The sequence below is a fragment of the Mirounga angustirostris genome, unplaced genomic scaffold (assembly GCF_029215605.1).
Source record: "Mirounga angustirostris isolate CCGP_5_RB_7025 unplaced genomic scaffold, mMirAng1.0.hap1 SCAF_4, whole genome shotgun sequence".
Taxonomy (NCBI): domain Eukaryota; kingdom Metazoa; phylum Chordata; class Mammalia; order Carnivora; family Phocidae; genus Mirounga; species Mirounga angustirostris.
The window spans coordinates 33,319,688-33,341,341 of record NW_026991712.1 but is presented as its reverse complement, the minus strand read 5'-3'; the positions used below and the strand labels follow the sequence as shown (position 1 = coordinate 33,341,341).

At 35.0% G+C, this 21,654-nt stretch overlaps 1 protein-coding gene and 1 pseudogene across 2 annotated transcripts in view; one reads left to right on the top strand and one right to left on the bottom strand.

The window, feature by feature from the left end:
• Nucleotides 1-21,654, top strand: part of RIMS2 (regulating synaptic membrane exocytosis 2) — a 581,950-nt gene that overhangs the window by 360,710 nt on the left and 199,586 nt on the right. For both annotated transcript variants that reach the window (XM_064588000.1, XM_064588001.1), the window contains exons 19-20: nucleotides 19,280-19,459; nucleotides 20,361-20,470. In XM_064588000.1, the coding sequence (XP_064444070.1) occupies nucleotides 19,280-19,459; nucleotides 20,361-20,470 (290 nt within the window). The remainder of the gene's footprint in view (nucleotides 1-19,279; nucleotides 19,460-20,360; nucleotides 20,471-21,654) is intronic.
• Nucleotides 12,579-12,850, bottom strand: LOC123858819 (ragulator complex protein LAMTOR5-like; annotated as a pseudogene).

Genomic DNA, 21,654 nt, shown 5'->3' with positions numbered 1-21,654 from the left:
TGTTTACTTAGGTTTTATAATTCCATTAATTTTGGAAGAAATGTAAGAATGATTTAACTGAGAAGAGTAAATGAAATGTTTTTAAGTTGTATCAAGTGGATGTGGGAAAGGACCTTGAATGCATCTCTGGATCTTAGGTGGATATTACTTCCAAAACAATGTGGATTTAAATTTATGTAATATTCAGTGATGCATTTTTATAGTTGTCAACAGAATCTCAAGGGGTATCATGACCAGATTGAGTTAAGAGGTACAACATGACTATAGAAAACTATGCATTTCGGGTTCTCCAACAAAACAGAGCCAGTAGGATAGATAGATAATAAGGATTTGGCTCACATAATTATAGAAGTCAAAAGGCCTACCATCTGCTCTATGCAAGCTGGAGACCCATGAAATGATGGTATAATTCGGTCCAAGTCTGAAGGCTTGAGAACCAGGGTGGCCAATGTTATAAATCCCAGTCTGAGGAACAGAGAGGTAAGAGATGTCTAGCTCTAAAGTTGAGGCAGGAAAAAGGGAGGAATTCATCCTTTTTCCTATTTTGTTCTGTTGAGCCTCTCACCAGATTCTATGATGCTCACCCTGATTGAGGAGGGCAGTCTACTGAGTCCACTGATTCAAACGCTAATATCATCCTGAAGCACCCTCACAGACACCCCTCAGAAATAACATTAAATGTGAGCACCCCTTGGGCCAGTTAAATTAACAGTCACAAAAAGGGAAATAAAACAAACTGATGTTTGATAAAGGTGATCCTTGCTTAATGTTTTCTTTGGCTTTGTAGAGACAAAATTAACTATAAGGCTCCTCAAGGAGAATATTAGAAATTGATGATGATATATATGTTCTATGAATTTGAAAATTTTAATAAGTTTTGAAGTTTATATATTTTCATTCCTCAAGTAATTTTCAGAGAAGATCTATTTGTTCTTAATGCAATAAATCCTAACATCACAACTGTTGGGTATTACTTCTACTCTTTGTAGTGCCAGGAATATCTTTTTTGAATACTGTTTTACTTTCTTTTTATACCACATAGGTTTGTAATGTTCTGTTTACATTTCTAGAAGTTTCTGTGATTATGTGAACCATTGCTCTCTTTGGAGGGTAGGCTCACCATGAAAATAGTATAATTCTGTTTTTACTTTTTAGTTCAATCCAAAATATATTTATTGAGTGTGCCACCCAATTGTGCACAAAGATTTAAAATAGACATTATCCTGGCCTAAATAAACAGATGATCCAACTAATTATACCAACTCATATATACCAACTAATATATAATATACCAACTAATTATAAAACATAGAAGCCTGTCAGGCCAAGCATAATATTATTGGAATAGATTGGAGAGAAAATTACTTGCTTGAGTATTGGAAAAAAAGCTTTAAAGGGAAGTTGGACTTTAAAGATTGAGTAGAATTTTCAAAGGCAATAAAGTGGAGACAGAGGGAGGATAATGGCATTCTTGGCAGAGTGATAAGCATGAACAGTCTCAGAGTCAGGAAAGTATGGGATATATTTAGAGAATCTTAGGTGGTCTGGCATACCTACATAAAAAGTTATAGTATGAGGGGTGGGAAGTGATAGACTATACTGAAGATTGAAGTAGTTTAGAACTTAATTTGTATGCTGTTTTAAGGAATATGACTTGTTTTTGATACGTGAAACCAGAGAAGGAATTTAAGCAAAGTACCTACATGATCAAAAGCATAATTTATAATTATCTTGCTTGTAGACAGAGTGGAGAATGGATTGGATCAGGAAAGGGTTGGGGTTGAAGGAGGGGAGCAATAGATTATTTTAGTAGACATGGTAAGCCTGATTGAAGGTAGTAGCAGGAGGAAAGGAATAGAAGAGATAAATCTGAGTTATTTAAGCATTAGAACTAGCAAGGTTTATAAATCAATTAAATGTGGAAAATAAGGAAAATGGAGGAGTTAAATTATGAGATTTTTTAAAACTTGGCTTGTTAAGTAAATATTTAAATCTTTAGTTAAAACTGGGATTACACAAAGAGGAACAGCTGAAGTATTATATTAAGTTTCAAAGGAGGGTTAAAGAATTATATTTGAAACTAGAGGGTCTTTTAGAGATCATGGAGGTAACTGAGGGACTGCGGTTGTAGGTAAGGACCACGCCAAATGGATAGGGACTAGTCTTCTCACTCCCTCTTTAGCCAGAGTCATTCGGATTTTATTGGCTTCCTAATGATGGGTTTTACATAAAAATCTGCTCCAAAAAAACATTGGTCTTCTGATCAGAAAGAAAGTTTGAAAACTACTGCTCCAGCCCCCTCATTTCACAAATGCAGCACCAGGCGTCCAAATAGGCGAATGTCTTGCTCGAACCTTAAAATTAACATGCGTTTTTCTGAAGTGTCTACACAACAGTTAGGCAGCTGTGTGGGGAGCCCAGGAAGCAGCTGGAAATGTGCTGTGAAACCCAAAGAAAAATGAAAGCTAAACAAAGTGAGAGTTCACACTCTAAAGGAAATGATATAATCCAGAAAGAATGTGTTGGAATATAAAGAAATTTGAAGAACCCATCTTGGGAAACCACTGCCTCTATGGAATAAAGAGAAGGAGAATCCAGTAAATGAAATGGGTAAAGAAGCAGTTAGATAGGTGGGAAACCAGGCCGTATGTGTAAATGTTAAGAGCCTGAATTTTGGATTAAGGAAGCCCTGAGTTTGAAACCCAGTCCAGCTACTTCCTATATGGCACTCACAGCCTCAGTTTTTCTGTCTGTGGCAATACTAGAACCTACCTCAAAGAGTTGTTATGAGAAATAAATGAGATAAAGCAGACAAACCGTTAATGGAGTACTTGTCACCTCATTAAGTGTTACATAAATACTATTTTTTAATAGCCTGAGAGAATCATGTTTCAAAAACCAAGAGAAGAGAGAGTGTCAAGAAACATAGGTTGAAAATCACTGTGTAACACCATAGATAAGGGTAATATGAGGAAGATCAAGAAGTTAAAGGATTTTTCAGGATTTCACAGGTAGCGTTCATAGGCTAGCTTCCAGAGAAGGGTGGACACTGAAAGTCCCGTTACATACAGTGAACTTAAAGCTTGGATGAGAAGTGAGGAAGTAGGTATGGCTAAGATGTTGTATGATGAATGTTAGAGACATGCAAAGGCTTGAGAGGATGGCGAGCGAGGTTAGTGAAGGGTTTATTTTTAGGATTCAGTGCAGTTCAGGAATGGAAGGCATGAGACAATGAAGGAAGGAAGGAAGAGCGAATGTGGGAAATCAGGATTACAAGTAGAGGAGTTTCTTCCTTTGGTGCAAAAGAAAATGACAAGTGAAGATATTCTATAGGTACTCTGCATTTAGTGGCAGAAATATGACAGAGAGGATTCAAAGTTGGTTTCCTTTTTTAAAAAACTGAAACATAATGATCATCTGCCAAAATTAGGTGTGTTGGCATGAGAGGTTTTACAAAAACGGAAAAGTTTAAATCAGCGCTGTGGAAAGAAGAGGAGCCCCTAGAGATGGGTGAAAACGTCAGCGTGCTGCTTTGATGGTGTAGGATAGTCATGGGGCGTGAAGTGTAGCACAGCCCACAGTAGGTAGTAAACATATACTAAACATAGTGAATGGAAAAATGGGTAGCATCCAATGAACCTAATAAATGAAAGTAATAACCAAATAATAATTCAAGTCAGCTTATTCCTTACTAAATGGAATTTTTAAGTCCTTTTAGTTACTTTTACTTATTCATGATTGAAGAAGAAATAATTACCTTATAAAATCTCCTGTGTATTAGGAATTACCTCTTTAATTATTTTCTTCTTAAACTTCCTTGTTATTTTATTAGTTTTCTCTTTCCATCTTTCCTCCTCAAAAAGGGAAAGCAACTATAGATTGTATAACATTTTATAGATGGTGCTAGAGATGTTTGAGTGATAATTGATAAGATTTTATTTTGAAATATAATTTGTTTAAATCTTGATTTGCTATGTTTTTGTTGTGTTTATTTTGGAATACTTAGAATATTTTAACCTTTAGCATGGCCATATTACAATGGACATTGGGAGGAAAGAGCAAGCTTTCTAGTAACAGTTTTCATTTGCTTTGCTTACTGTCTGCTTATCTTTTTTGAATTTCACTTTTTAAAAGTAAACTATACCTTTTCATTTCTTTCCTGAGTCTCATTTATATTCTTGTTTCTGCCATGCTTGCAGTCATTTTCTTACTCTACCTCGCTCCAGATACAGTCAGAACACTGAACATCATCACAGGGATGGCAGGTATATTTTTCTTACAATTGAGTCTGTTCGTAGAATTGCATGTGCCTGTCTAATGATATGGTATAATTCACTTCTATTTCTGCTTTTTATATATATACATATATGATTATTCATGAATATAGAAATATTATCCTTACTATATAAGATAATAGAAAATAAAGCATATGTAAATACTTTAATTGTAGTAAGATGTCAAAAACAAAGCTTCCCTTTAATGAGCTAGTATCATCTCCTTGATGACTCTAAAAATTTAGGTCACCAGGCTTTACAGTTAACCCTTGATTACCTAGAAGGATAGAATAACAGTATTTTTAAAAATTAATTGCATTTGACTGACCACCTTCATAATTATATATTTAGACAGCACTGGTTTTTACATATCTTAATCATCTGCTCCCCCACCTCCCATCCCCCACAGTTGAGGAACCAGTCCTAGAAATGCTTAGGTTGAACTGATCAGTTTATAGTTTACCTTGTCAGAGGTGGCTGTGATCTACTCAACTGGTCATAGATAATCCTGGATCCATGGAGAATATTGGGTCTGTGGGAAAATCCTTGTTTCATTTCTACTTTACCACCATTCTCCTTACATTGAAGGGAAATATCAATTATTCGGCATTTAACCGAAAGAAGGATAAACTAGAAAGAGAAGGGAAAGAAGGTCTCTAAAAGCTTACAGTTTCTCCAGGCTTTATGTAGCTTTAGGGATTTGAGCCTGTGACATTTCGAGGCCCTGAAGGCAGAGAAGAAAGTAACAGTGATAATGTGGTAGTGGGTTCAGCTAGATTAAGAATTATGGGCTCTACTCAGTTGTTTCAAAGTGATCTGGGTTGTGTGTGACCACTTTTGTACTATTAATTTAATTCATTAAGAGTTATTCATAAAAGGGTTTAGAAAAAAAATTGAAACTAATGAATAAATTCCTAAGGATTGAATTCATGTAGATAAATGTAGAAGGAAACATAAGAGATAATATCAACAATAGATTCCTAACGATGGAAGTTTTGTGATGTCTTTCAGTAAATATAATTGAAATGTAGCGCCTTCCAGTTTATTATATGATAGTGATTATTGCTGTATTTTATTGTCTTTTGTATTTTCTCAGTCTCTTTTCTGTTATTTTGCTTTAATACTAAATAATTCCTTTTTGTTATGTCTTTTTATTTTTACTTTTGCTGTATATTACATTCTATTTGGGTTTGCAGTGATTATACAATTACCTTACAAAAATGTAAGGAAGTAGTTCTATAACTGTCCCTATAATTGAACAAGACCTTTCTTAAAGTGGGTGACATGAATGAGACATTACTGATTATAGGCTTATTCTAATTACACTGGTATCTTCATTTAAATTCAAGTTAAAATCTTGCACCACATTAGTTTTTTTTATATTCTACTTATCTTAGTTATCAATAAGTAAATTGCTTCATATTATTTATCTTTTCAATGAGCCAACATGTGTAGAATCAGTTCTTGATCAGCTCTAGGTTGGTTATCAATTTCATGTACTTATTCAAATTCTGAACATAGCCTAGCTGGCCTATTTTGCATGATATATTTCTGAATTGCCTTTTATGCCATGATTTATTTTGTGGTCAGGAAACACAGTATCATTAATGTTTATATTAAGGTAAAACACAGTTTAAAAAATCAACTTTAGAAAACAAGTAATCAAGTAGGGATTTGAGCCATCCTGTGACATTTCGAGACCCTGCAGGCAGAGAAGAGTGTAACAAAAAATCTTCTTACTGAAGATTTGCCATCACTTAGACGATTCCAGTATGTGAGACTAATGTACACCTACTCCTAGACAAATTTGGGTGGATTTTGTAAGAATGAAATTCTTTAGTTGCTTTTAAAAATACTATCTTTCATCATTATCAGTTTAATACACAAAAAAGAATATGTGCACCTTTCAAAGCATAATGATAAAATGAAATCCATGAATCTGCTACCCAAACTGAAAACCAGAATTTATGGTTTTACTTATTGCATCTATCTGTAGAATCTTTGCCTATTGAATCCATATGCCTCTTTCATATAAGTAGTAAACACTATACTGATTTTCAGTTTAACATCCCCTTTCTTTGCTTTTTTTAAAGTGACTTTGGTCATTTGTTTTCACTCTGCTAACTTTTTTGAGTTACTCAGTCTTTCTGACCCTCACCTCAATCCACTATGAGATTCTAGGATTATTGAGGATATAATCAGGTATCCATTCTCCTATGTTTGTTACCATAATTCTCTAGGCTTCTTGTCTTTAATTTAACCCCTGTACCTTTGTATGTAATGTAACTGAGCACAGCCCTTCCATGTTGAGATCATCTGGTGACCTCTTGGTTATTCCATTTTATTCACTGAAGATTTTAGCACCTGGCTTTAGTCTAACTTTTAATAATTCCTGCCATCAACCAGCGTGATGTTAGTGTTCACCTGAATGATCTGTGCAGCAGCCACTCACTTCCTTGGCTGTCTCAAATTGGACGTAGTGAACTTTTTCCCAATTCTACTTTAGTCAGTTACTGCCGTGGCCATATCTGAATCTTATCATCATTTGAAATTATTACACCTCTAAAGTCTTAATTCAAATACTTCACTCTTGGACCAGAACTACACATGGTTCTTTCTTATTTTCTCACTGAGTTACTTTTACTGCACTAGCTCTTGTATCTCAATAGAGAACTCCACACTCTTGACCCCTTTTCTTTTCCCTATTAGTCTCCACTTTACTTACTTACATATCCAGAGGTTGATTCCATTCTTAGAAATATCTTCAATTCCCTTGCTACATTGTTCTTCTTTTACCTATTTGACAGAGTTCACATCTGGACCAATCTCTTTCTTTTGCGGAATTGTTCTGAACTAAATTTTCCAAATTCTCCCCAACTCAGCTGAATGCTTAAATGAAAAGTGACCTCTTTATTGAGAGTTGTGAAAGAAAGAAAGGATGGAAAGAGGGAGGGAAAAGAGGAGAGAGGGAGGAAAAAGAAGAAAGAATAAGAAAGAAAAGAAAGTGGCATCAACTCTCTAAGTGTCCAATTTCCCTGCCCAGATTTCAAGGTGACATTTACTCTCATGGTCTGGAAATTCCCTTTCTGGGGGTAAATATGTGTTAAGAGCTCCAAGTGAACTATAGTGTAGCTACACTACACTATATGAAATCTGCATTTTTCTGAATGGAACGAATGTAGTAAATTAAATGTGGCATCCCCAGTCTGTGAAGAATCAGAATCACCAGTCTCTCTACCCCAGCCTTGTAAAATGAAAAATTTTGAGAGCTATCTCTTTGGAACAGATGAATAGCGGCTTAAATAATGGCTGCTAAACTTTTTATATTATTTCAGGAGACAAATATTAACTAATATTAGGAATCGAAACTCTTTTTCTTCTGACCAGGTTATGCTAACCAGTACAGATCTATCTGAGTTATTGTGTATTTTTAAACACAGTCAACATTTAAACAAACATATTTAGAATAGGTATCATGTTACCTTTTATTAATATCCCTTTATTAAGATACAGCCTTTATTTTAATAAATAATATCTTTTATATTTAAAAAATTTATCCCCATACCTTACTTTTTTCCCCCTAGTATTTATCTCTACTTAAGTCATTGTTTGGCAGCATGATGGTGGACTTTCATGTAAAGAGGTCATGGAGAAGACAACTAGGCTATATCTTAAAAGAGGAATTGGAATTATTTAGATTTATATAGACAAGGTAGGATGTCAGTGGAATTCTAAAGAAATGTATGAGCAAACTCCCTAAAGTAATAAATACCATGTTTTAGTGCTATTGGAGCATTATCCACAAGGCAGGGAATAGCAAGAAATGAATCTGGGATGATAGAGATGGTCCCAATTATGGATAACCTTGTATGTTCTGTTAAGGAATTTAGATCTAAGACTGTAAGTGATAGAGGTACTTCAAAGAGTTTTAATTAGGAGATGGTTATAATATATTTATTCATTCTAGAATAATTACTCTAGAGACTATGTGGATGGTTGATTTGAGAGAACAGGGTGTGTGAAAGAAAAGCATGCATAAAGATATTTGCTGCCTTGGTCTTGGGCAGCAGAGAACTCTTTGAGGGCCTGAACTAAGTAAGGTAATGGATGGAGAGATAGAAGACAGGAGATTTAATCAATTGAAATCAGTAATACATGGTAAATAATGGATGTTGATGGGGAGCAGAGTCAAGAAACATAATGAGTCTTATAGTTTGGGTAACTGGATGCATGTGGTACCTTAACAAAGGTGAATGGGGGGAGGAATGTTCAGAGAGAAATTAGTTTAGGCAAGAGACAAGTTCAGTTCTGGAATTACTGAGAGAGTTAAGGGGAAACCTCCAGCAGGGAGTAAAATCAATAATTTTAAAACTTAAAGTAGTTTGAGCATGTAGAGTAATTTGAGAGTAAATTCACTAATAACAGTAAGTAGCTACAAAAATGAAAGTGAAATCAGAGAAACAACCCATGAAATGAAGGCCAAGGACTTTTTCTCCACTCTGGGAAACATTAACATTTAAGTGGTAGATAAAGGAAGAGACCTAGAGAAGGAAGAGTGAGAAGAATAGAGCTAACAAAATAGAGTTTAAGGCAGGAAGAAATGATGTCAACAGGAAAAATAATAACTGAAAAATGCCCATTAGATTTGGCAAGTGAGGATTCATCGGTGACTTCTTCAATGATTTCAGAAGGGGGTGATTGAAAAAAGCAGATTGCAGTGGCCTGAGGCATACCTGGGAGCTAAAAAAATAGATGCACTATGAGTGTGGAGGAGAAATACTGGATAGGGGTATGTGATATCAAAGTAATTTCCTTCTTTAGATTACAAAATGCATCATGAGTTTGTAGGCTGGAGGAACAGATCCTCTAGGAAAAGTTAGATTGAAAATATAGAAAAGAGAGGATGACTGTTAGAAAGGTCTTAGGGCAGGAGATTGGTCTAAACACACAGATGGAGTATGTAAACAGAAAGAAGCTCTTGTTTCCTTTTGAGACAGGAAGAAAATAGATGAGAGAGTTGAAACTAAATAAGTTTTTAGAAAAAAGTTGTTAAATTGAAGGTAATTATGTTTGATAGCCTCAATTTGTTGTTGCTGTACATCAAGATCATGGTGATTGTTTTTGAGACAAATTCTTGAGCAGGGAGGCCCAAGGTTGAACATGGTGTTTGATTGGAAATGAAGTTTAAAATGGTCATTGGTTAAAAAGTGATGGGAACCGATGAAATAAAAGTAAAAAGATTATTGGTGATAGCGCAGCAGAAGTTGGAAGCCATGAATTTGCATTGTGCCAACCTGAATGAATATAACTTTTGCTTAAACTATACCCAGTTGCCTAGATGTAGAGAAATCCAATTATGGCATTGAACCAATTTTGGGGTTCTGATGAATGTTTGAAAGATTGGGTTAGAAGGGAATCTGAGGGGACGCCTGGGTGGCTTAGTCAGTTAAGCATCTGCCTTCTGCTCAGGTCATGATCCCAGAGCCCTGGGGTTGAGTCCTGTGTCAGTCTCCCTGCTCAGTGGGGAGCCTGCTTCTCTCTCTGCCTGCCGTTCCCCCTGCTTGTGCTCTCTCTCTCTGACAAATAAATAAGTAAAATCTTTTTTTAAAAAAAAGGGGGAATCTGAGTGTTGATATGGGAGTGGGTCAGGTGATCAATCATAGGAGTCTAGGATAGGTAAGGAAGGAAGGCAAAGGGATTTTGATGATACAAGGAAGTTTGTTAACGATGGATAAGGATTTTTGAAAATACAGCTAAGAGAATTAGGGGAGATTAAAATGATATAGAAGAAAGTACAGGAGATGAAGAATTTAGAGAGATGACATCAGGGGCAACTGAGCTTGCCCTTTAATTGAAAACTAAGAATGACAGGGATAAGATGCTTGAGTAGAAGTGATTTATGTCAAATATCCTAAATTTATCATAAGTTGTTTTAGTGCGAGAACTGGAACTTGTTTTGGTGCTAGAACAGAGCAAGGTTCTGGGAAGGGTCTGAGCTGTGTCTAGAGTAATGCTGAGGGATGCCATGGAGTTTGAAGAGAGGCAGTGACTGGTCTTATCTCAGGGTATTTGGGGCCATGATTAAGACTAATCTAATTAAGATTAGAGAAAGGATTCTGACAAAGTTAGCAGAGTCACAGGAGGGAGGAGTTTCCTGTTTGCTTATAAATAGATGCCCTATCTGGCAAGTAGTACTGAGAGCCCTTAGTAAACGTGATCAAATCCAAGTAACTCATACTTCCTGAGCTACCTTCCTTTTTGTCTTAACTTCTTTGCATTGTTACCAATCTTCTCTCTTACAAGTATTTTCTTTTCCATCATAACTCATCTTCTATTTGTGTTTCTGACTGTAACCTCTCTTAATGCCTTTCGAATTTTTCTTCGCTAATTATTTCTTGTTTCTCTTGCATTTCAATCTCATGTTTTCATGATTTTGTTTCTTCTTGAATTATGGATGAAGTCTAAATAACACCTTCTTTTTATTCTGCCACACCTTCAAGCTGCTTTGAGAATGATTCCGTTCTGTCTTATAAATAAGTCATGTTTCTTGAGTATGTATTTTTACGTATGCTTCCAACACTCCTTCATCAGCTCCTAAGCTTCAGCCCTCTACAGTTTGACCTCTGCCTCCAGCACTTTATTTTAAATTATTTTCCCCATGGTTATTATTTGCCAAGGCTTTTATACATATTTATCTGTGTTGCCTCTTTGCACCTGCCATTATTAATCACTGTTTTTTTTTAGTTTCTCTAATGCATTACTATCCTGATTCTCATTCTACCTTTTGACTGTTCTCTGTCTCCTTCTCTTCTTTTCTATTCCTCATGTCCTCAACTTTTTGACTGTGTGTTGAGCCATATCCTATCATCTCTGTGGTTTTGACCTAAATTTCCAATAGCTGGTATAGTTCCTGGCCCATAATATGAATGCAGTAAATAGTATTGAAATAAGGAATCAATCAACCTATCCTGAAATATTAACACTATGCAGTGACTTCTCAAAACGTATCTCCAGTACAGCTCTGTCCTTTGAAGGCCAGATTTCTCTATCTGATTGACATCAGTACAGAATATTTTTCCACCCCTCACAAATTTAAGTTCAAACCTGAAGTTACTGTCATTCCTCCCTAGAATCCTTTCATTTCTGTTAATAGATCATCATTTCATTTTGGAGGCTGGGAATTTCAGGTTTTTTCTTTAGTTTGTTTATTTCTACATTTAATTCATATGGTGATGTCAAACATGTTTGAGAGAAAAAAAAAAAAAAGTCCCTGCTATCAGAGAATTTATAGTTCAGTGAAGTTAACAGGCTTTAGAATTGAGAAAGCTCGATTCTAGTTCCAGCTAAGAAAACATCTGCTTGTGTGACGTGTCCCAAGTTTCTGTGAGCCTTAGTTTGCTTATTTCTAAAATGACAAAGATTGGATTATATGACTTCTGTGATTCCTTCTAACCCTAAAATTCTGCTTATATAATTCTGTATATTGTGTATATTGTGTATACTGCATGTTGCATATTTTGTACATTGTGATTTATAATTGTCATCCATACTTTCGTCTCTATTTTCACCCCTCTTAGTATAAGTTAGCCTATTCCTACTCTAATTCATTCCATACACTACTGCTGAATTTAGCTTCTTAATTCATTATTTAAAGATTACCTTTGTTCAGAAGCTTTAGTCACTCTCATTGAAAATTAAACCCTATCGAAGACGAACCATGAGAGACTACGGACTCTGAGAAACAAACTGAGGGTTCTAGAGGGGAGGGGGTGGGGGGATGGGTGAGCCTGGTGATGGGTATTAAAGAGGGCACGCTCTGCATGGAGCACTGGGTGTTATACGCAAACAATGAATCATGGAACACTACATCAAAAATTAATTTTGTAATGTATGGTGATTAACATAACATAATAAAATAAAAAAAAGAAAATTAAACCCTATCTAAACTTCTTAACTAGGCATTTAAGACCCCTATAAACTGAGTCCAGGAAAATTTTCTAACTAATATTTTGCCATATTTTACTTTCTGTATTTCTAGCAGTTCCATTTGACTTCTTTCCCCCTCCAACTTGATTTATTGAACATAACAAAATTCTGTATACAAAATGACCTGGACCTTCTGCTTCAAAATGTGACCCTTCCTTACTAATATTTTTGATAAGGCAGTCCATAGAGTGTAAAAAAGCTTAATCTAAAATGAATAGAAAAGCACCTAATGCACTTGAAACGAATGGCCTAACTTCTGGAACTTCAATAGGATTAAGTCCCTAGATGACTGGCTGCTGGAGAATTTGATATAAGACATCAAGAAGCCTTGTTTTGCACGGCCACTGTGACACCACATTTCTGGAGAATAATGTTCCCGTTATCTGATTCTAGGCGTCTCGCAGGAGTATCAGTGGGGTCAGAGGCTAGCCTGGCTGCTTGCTGGGCTAGAACAGATAGCACCCAGCATGCTCATCTGACAGGATTCCACAGCAGCCCAGGTTAAGTCCTTATGAACCTGTGCCCAGGATTCAAATGATGGACAGATTCTTCACTGTGTCCTCCAAGGGCTGCTCCAGAGTCTCCTCCATCACCCCCATGATCCACTCCAGCCCGGGACCCCAGAGCACATTGTGTCCCTTTTCTACCGCATGTCTCCCACTTGACCCTTTTTGATGGTTTCCATCTATCTGCTGAAAGTAATCCATCCATCTTTCCATGCATGTTGTCCATCTTCTCTAATGTAGACTTTAATATATCAATTATCTTATTTGAAATTCCCTGTCTATTCATTCCAACATCTCTGTCATCTCTGAGTTTGTCTCTTGACAGTGGGCCCTATTTTTCTTGCTTTTTGGTGTTTCTAGTCATTTAAAAAATTTTTTTATTGTTATGTTAATCACCATACATTACATCATTAGTTTTAGATGTAGTGTTCCATGATTCGTTGTTTGTGCATAACACCCAGTGCTCCATGCAGAACATGCCCTCTTTAATACCCATCACCAGGCTAACCCATCCTCCCACCCCCTTCCCCTCTAGAACCCTGTTTGTTTTTCAGAGTCCATCATCTCTCATGGTTCGTCTCCCCCTCCGATTTCCCCCCCTTCATTCTTCCCCTCCTGCTATCTTCTTTTTTTTTTTCTTAACATATATTGCATTATTTGTTTCAGAGGTACAGCTCTGAGATCTAGTCATTTTTTATTGACTATTTTCATCATGTCATCAGTTGTGAGTAAGGCAGTATTTATGTCTGAAAATGTGCATACCTCTTGCTGTGTTAGACGTATGTGTGTGTGTGTGTGTGTGTGTGTGTGTGTGTGTGTGTTGGGGGAATTAATCCTCTGACCACCACCTCTGACCGTGTGATTGGGAGTGACCTGAAGTGGCAGCTAAGGGCAGCTGGTAGCGGTGTGTATGACCTCATCACACTGTGCCCATTCCATTCTCCATGTAAACCCAACAAAACGAAGGAAGATTAATGAATTGTTCAGAGTTGATCAGTGAAACTGTTGAACACAGCATTCTAGTGTGAGGACCAAGCCTCATCACATTTACACATATATTACAGTAACCATGTATAATTTGGTCTTTTAGACATATATCTTTAAAATGTTTGTTATTTCGGGCGCCTGGGTGGCTCAGTTGGTTGCGCGACTGCCTTCGGCTCAGGTCATGATCCTGGAGTCCCGGGATCGAGTCCCACATCGGGCTCCCTGCTCGGCGGGGGGTCTGCTTCTCCCTCTGCCCTCTTCCCTCTCGTGCTCTCTGTCTCTCATTCTCTCTCAAATAAATAAATAAATAAAATCTTTAAAATGTTTGTTATTTTATGGAAAATTTGAGGACCTGGGAAGGGAAAGCGTAGGGATCCCCTACCGTAGTGGAATAACAATAATTTTTTTACAATTGACAAAATGTTATTAAACTTGAACATCCACTGACAATGAAAATTATCTATTTAGTAAAGTAAGAATTTTATAGATTATTGATGGTAATTATATATCTCAGGATTTTTAAAAAATATATTTTAAAGATGTATTAATTTGCTGCATGTTAATTGCTGCTGAGTAAATAACCCTGCTTATTTGTGGTTTTGTTTCTGTTATTTTTTGAAGTAAAAAATAACAGTGAATCTTATAAATATTTAATAGAATACTCAAAATATCCTCAAGACATTTACAGATTTTATGTTTCTGTGTGTGTATATTTAATAATACAATATATCTTTATTTTTCAGTATTGCATTTGTCCCTAATTTTCTTCAGGAAATTGAGATATATAATCTTTTCTTCTTGCTATCTCCTATTTCTAAGAAAAATGCATCTCTAGATATGAGAACAGTTTACTTCTCTTTTTGATGATAAACTAGGCTTATCAGTAACAGTAATATGTTTTCCCACATTAGAAGTGTCTTACTTTCTCACCTCACTATATGTATTATTGCTGTTTTCACATCTTAGGTTGTTAACTTGGCTAACACTAGATACTGCTATTATTTTTGAATAAACTCACTTACTTTTAACTAACATACAGAATTTACATTTAAATGAGCAGAAATGTTCTGTAAAGAGTTGCTATCATGCCTAAGGATAAATTAATCTACCTTCTACCAGGATAATAAAAGTGTTCCTATCTGTACACAGTATCTCTTTCTTTATTTACCATGAGTTTCATGGTGAGTATTGTGTGTCTTGCAATTCTCTTTACCTTGGAAGCAATACTAAAATAATATAAACTCAAGTTTTTAAGAAGTTAACTTGTACATTATAATTTATGATGAGCATGAAAATTATAGAGTTGAGTCATAGAATTTAAATGATTTGTTATATTATATAAATATATTTTTTGTTAATTACCCTAAAACGTCTATTTTTAAAATTTTATCCTGTATTTACTTCTTCAGTTATGCAGTTAATTCTCAGAAAATCTCTAGACATTCAATATATTTTATCAAAAGTGTAATGCTTCTGCTGTTAATCAGCTTACTGTATTACACAATATGGATACAAGGAAGACATTTCTTGCCCCAAATGAGAGATGTACTTGTTGTCCTTTAGAGATACATTGAAAATTTTTTTAATATAAGATTTCAGCATTAGAGAAATAATTTCTTTATGAAAAGGAAAAAAAGAATAAATAGCTTCACTTTTTACAAGTTTATTTTTTAAGAAAACCTTTTACATTTATTTATGGCATCTTTACAATCTAAGTGTGAAATGAGCCTGTCTAATTTATCATAGACTATAAGTTCTAGGATAATTTTCACTAGTATCTGCAAATTACTTTGAAATTTTGTATTGTGCTGGTGGTTGTTTTTTCTTTTCTTTCTTTCTTTCTCTCTCTCTCTCTCTTTTTTTTTTTTTTTTGAGTATTTTTAGTATTCTTTTGTCATACCTACAGAGATGCTCTACATTGAGCTTTTGTTTTTATGGAGTTGAATCATTGTGATGGTCGAATGTAAGTGGTTATAGAAAAGAAGGCCCACTGCCTTATTCTTCCCTGTTACATTGTGCTGTAACTGAGAATAGGAAAAGTAAATCGAGAATAGGAAAAGTAAATGAAATAAGTAGAAAGCTGTGCTAGATACTTGGAAATTTAAAAAGTCTTTTAAGAGCAACTATAGTGAAGGGAAAAATAACTCAAAATGGACAACTTTACAAGATGATTATAAAATTATTTTTCCCTTAGAAATCCTCAGCTCAATGTCTCTCTGTGCTATTATAGGCTTTTAAAGCTGAGTTGTAAACAATAAAAAATAAAAAAAAAATAAAACTGAGTTGTTACAATACTGGCTCCTGTTACGGTATTATCAGTCAAGATGAATTAGCTCTGTTTGTGGAAGGGCTATTAAACAGGTCCTCTGCAAACGCTTGCCACTTGGAATAGGAGCCCCTAAATAATGCAGAGCGGTAATTGGTATTTATCCAGGTAAATGATGCATGCAAAAATCTGAACTATTTTACACATATGTTACAAATTATAAACTATTTATTAAAAAATAGAACCATGAAAGATAGCAAGTTACTAGAAATGATATCACTTTTTAAAAGACAGCAAAATTATTTACCTTAAGAAAGATTTAAATCTAGAGATGCATGGTTCCTAACATTTTATATGGCTTGCCCTTCGGCGGTCTTGGAAAACCTATGGCCATTCTTTAGAAGAATGTTTTAAAATGCCTAAAGTAAAATAAAGTAAATTAAGTGGAGGTACAAAGAAAACTACTTACACTGAAATATAGACCCCAAGTTAAGAACCAAAGTTTAGGCACTAAAATATTTTATGCCTTGTAAATGCATATTTCCCACATCTCAGTTGCTATCATTCAAAATTAATTACTTTTAAGTTCTTATCTTAAAACTAAAATTCACTAAGAATTTAGGTAGAAGTTGTCAAGGTTTGTATCTCATTCCCTTAAAGAACCTGCTATAAGACTGGGTGTTATATGTAAGACGTAGGCATTGCTGCTTTTAATTTTCTTTTTTTTTTTTTTTAAAGGTTTTATTTATTTATTTGAGAGAGAGAGAATGAGAGACAGAGAGCATGAGAGGGAGGAGGGTCAGAGGGAGAAGCAGACTCCCTGCCGAGCAGGGAGCCCGATGCGGGACTCGATCCTGTGACTCCAGGATCATGACCTGAGCTGAAGGCAGTCACTTAACCAACTGAGCCACCCAGGCGCCCTGCTTTCAATTTTCTAAGTAATTGTCCTAGTTCCTACTTAGGAAGGCTTATTCTCACCCAATTGTGGGAGCAGGAGCCTGTGTTGATCTTCTGTTGTGTTATCTAAGTTTAAAATATGGTAGCTTTTTATTCCCCTTAACTATGGTAGACATTTTAGGAAATTGCTACCTTCTACTGTGGGTTTTTTGTGTATGTCTGTGTTTCACTTATCAACCAATTTTCCTTTCACACTATGGAAATCGTATAATTCATATTATTTATGAATATGGAGAGAAGCATTACAAGCAGAATTTAAAACATTGACATAGTCTTCAAACAACTTTTCTGCTAAAGAGAAATTTTAATAAGGGATATTTCCTAAAGAGTGACCTGTTTGCTTTATATAAAAGTAACAGTATCCTTTTAAGGACATAGCAACAAATTTGAAATAATTCTCTGGATTTCACTCACAATCATGTATTTCAATTATTTAAAATATAGTGTCAAAGAAGTAAGAGTATATATCCTAACATCTTAGTTTTCACTTGGGAAAATTGCTTGATGGAATCAGAATAAATCAAATTTTGCATAAATACAGGAAAGATTAGCCTGCTTTTCTGTCAAAGATATTCCACAAAATTTTGTCACTACATGTCATATAATAAGATAAGTTTATTATTAATTTAAGATAATAGGAAATCTGAAAATAATGTAAAGATTGGTCTCTCTAAAAAAAATAGGTTTTAAGGAATCTAAGATATATATGTTCCTTTGCTTCTGCTTATGTACTGTGATGAAGCTATACAAAGATATGTACACTAAAAACATTTAACAAACTATTTAGCACATTTATTTCTAAAGAAAAGTGTTCTCTCTCAAATAGTTTTTCAGGAACAGAAATAGAACTATAAATTTTTATACCATCAGGTTGCCTTTTTTATATCTCTCTTTGAAAGTAGTTAAATATTGTATATGTATTTACACTTTGTATATGTCAGCTTTTTTGACATATCCTGGATATACTTATATTAAAATACTAAATTTATCTTAGGAAATCAATCATATCATGGCACATGGATTTTAAAATATTAGAATGATTTGACTGATATATTATTACCTTGTAAATTTAAAGTGTAAGAGAATGACAAGCTATATTGTAGAATAAACCCAGCATTCACTTCCTAAAGTCATCTAATCTCATGTCTGCTGGTCCAAAATTATATGCCATATAATTAAATACATGTGGGAAATTGTGTCCTTTCTTTTCTTGTTTTTCTTTAATTGCCCGCATTTTTCATTATCAAAAATGAGATTGGGAGAACTTACAGGTGAAGTGGAAGTTGTTTAAATTAGTCTTGGGGGAGACTAATGCTTGTTTTTACAGTCCATAATATGTAAGCATTTCCATTTCTATGGTTACAACTAGATGGGGAGGGCACAGTTTGAAGTATAATTTGGCGTATGTGTTACTTTGGAGCTCTCGAGCCAAAATTGTGTTCTTAGGGTTGTCTCGCAGATAGTGGGGCTGGTGTTGGAAAACATTTATTGATCACACATTAGGTGTTAAAAGCATGCTAAATTCCAGGGATACAAAAGTCAGTAATGATGGATTCCTGAAATTTAAGTATACTTCTTTCAACAAGGGTTCGGTTTTGATATTGGTCCTACTTGTGGTCAAAGAGATCCCATTGTTTCAGAACCATTATTATTTTTGATCTGTTAATACATTTCTGAATGGTATCGGTTGGCATTGCTAAAGTGCCCCCAAATAGGGGGCATAGACTGGCTGATTAACCAGTTGTCTGTGATTCTTCCTGTGGACCATGTGTTTAAGTATGACTAGTAGGACTACAGCCTGCGAAGTTGCAGTGTTCTCTTACAACATTTCGATTCTTCTCTTAGAATGTTTGGGTGCATCAATATACTATTTTTGTGCCTAAAGCCTTTTTATAGTTCAGCTGACATATAATAACCTTAGTGGCTTTAGAATTAATGCTTATATGGTTTTCTTCACTCTTAACGAAAAATGTTAGGAAAAGCCATTGAATTCTTTGAAATAGAATACTTCACAATATTTCACCTGTTCCATTTAGGGAGCTCATTTTGGAAAGCAGACAATTTCGTTTGTCACTGATGACAACTGAGCAACTCCTAGTAGCTTCATTGGGAATTGCTGTTAAAGGCAGATTTGGGTTTCCTTAGATACGCTGAAGAAGTTTAGTGAAAATTGCTCAGAATATGTTTTTGCGAATTCGATAATATTAAACAATGACCTTTTTCAAAATCAATTTGATGCATCATAACCAAATAGCAGAAGGGCACTGAAGATCAACTGAGCTGCTTTTTGACTAACGTTTCAGGGATTGTGAAGCAGCAGATAGACAGCCATATCACAGATCCAGATCAACAGAACAACGGCCTCTCCTAGAGCGGACCACCACCCGCTCCAGATCCACTGAGCGTCCTGATACAAACCTCATGAGGTCGATGCCTTCATTAATGACTGGAAGATCTGCCCCTCCTTCACCTGCCTTATCGAGGTGAAAGATAAATCAATCAGACTAACCTCCCCTTTGCCCCACCAGCACACCTATTTATTTTCCCAGCAGCTAAATGGTCTCTTCTATCATCCTTGGCTGATCACTAATAACAATCGATACTAACCTTTTCAGTGTAAGCACACTATTTATATTCAGTGGATATAATAGTGTGTGGCTACCATTGTAATTTGTTTTTAACTGTCCTGACCACATTTGTTTTGTGATTTCTCATTTATCAGGAGTCCTGGGTAAATCCCCCCATAATGCACCTCATAACTATCATGTTCTTCTCCTACAGAATGAGAAATTGTTTGTGTCCATTAGACATCACTTTTGGAATAATCATCATAATGACAATGACTAAAACTAGATTTTTGTTTCTTTCTATCAATACTAATATCATGTATTAACCAGTACCTTCTTTAGTTGAATTTTGAATTGTTCAGGGTTTTATTTGTAGTTTCAGGAGATATTTTCTAATAAAGGGATATCTAATATAAGCCTGAGTAAAAATCTCCTTGGATCAAGGGAGGGAGGTTAGTAGTGCTGAGAGTTTAAAATCTGGTAGAAAGAAATGTAAAACATTACCTTTTATGTTTTGAGCTGCAGAACTCTCCTGTTGCTTTCGAATGGATAGAATACTAATTTACATGAACAATTCCATGGACGTTACTGTAGGATTTTGTGTGCATGTATCTGTGTATGTATGCATATGACGCAAAAGTAGAAACATCTTCCGACAATCATTCAAATATCCATATTTTGTCCTACTTTCCTAACCTTTTAATCAGCAGCTACACCTCTTTTAAAATTGCACTTGCACAGCTATCATATGAACCAAATGTATTCAAATTATTTCATTCATCCTACTGAAAATGAGCATCGATGGTGTATCTTGTAGGTCTCATCCTCGTACTGGGTCAGTCCAAACCAGCCCATCAAGTACTCCAGTGGCAGGACGAAGGGGCCGGCAACTTCCACAACTTCCGCCAAAGGGAACATTGGAGAGAAGTAAGTTTTATTTCTAATTATGTCATGTAGGAAATACACATGGAAGCTAAGGTGAATCAAGATTTTTTTTACTACCTTTGTGTTAGCATTCTTTTGTTAATTGAACGCCTTAGCCGCATTTGCTAGTAGTTATATTTATAAATATATTTATAAATGTTACATATTTTGCATTTAAAATTTGTAATATTTGGAGGTAAAATAACCTACTGTTATTGCTCTTGCACATTTTCAAAATCTGAATAAATGCATTTTAAAGAGTAAACTTAATACTCTTAAATAAGCAGTTGGATGATGTTTCTTTGCTACAACTAAGTGTATGTAATTGTTGATAGTTACATAAAGTTTATTAGTAACTAGCCAAATCAATTTTCACACACTGCAAAGGACTGGTTAGCTGATGCACAACAGTGGTGATCCTTCTCAAAACTGGAGAACCAGAGAAAAGGTAATCATGAATATACAAAGAAAGATGCATGTTGTACTGATATTTTTAATACTTTCAAATTTTTGCCTAAGAAACACTATTTGTTTATACACAGATGAGCATACTCCCCAAACATCTATAAATTCTTAGATAAAGGACCTCTAAAAGCATGGATGATAGAATATAATAAGTTTTAACCTCATTTTTTAAATGGTCCCTTTATTTAGTAACTGAATGTGCTTTGCCAAAAAAATACATATATATATATATTTAAATCACCATTTAACTTTTCTTTAATGGATGATACATACATTTTGTGCCTTTGGAAATTTCTGTTGTTTTTAACCCCTGTGCTTTGGTTCCCTTTTTTGTTTTGTTTTTATTTTGTTTTTCCTAGACAATGGAGTCAAGGAGATAGAACCTTATGAAGGTCTGTACATAAAGGAGGGTTTGTTTTGTGCTGACAGCCTTTTTGGGGGGCTGTGTAAGCAAAAATAAACCCAACTGCAATTGATGTCCCTCCATTGTGTAGACTTTTATATATGGTAAATGATTTTCTTTTATGATTTTTGGTATTCAGCTTTTGCTTTACTTGGAAATTACACCAAGGAGTTAAGTTTCTTTGATTCATTTAACTAAGAATGCAAAGAGTTGAACTTCCTTTAAATGACAAGATAAAATGTTCTGTTTCTAAAAATTTTAATTTGCCTTTCAAGCAGAATTCTATATGTCGTGGACTTTTAACCAAAGATATCAATTG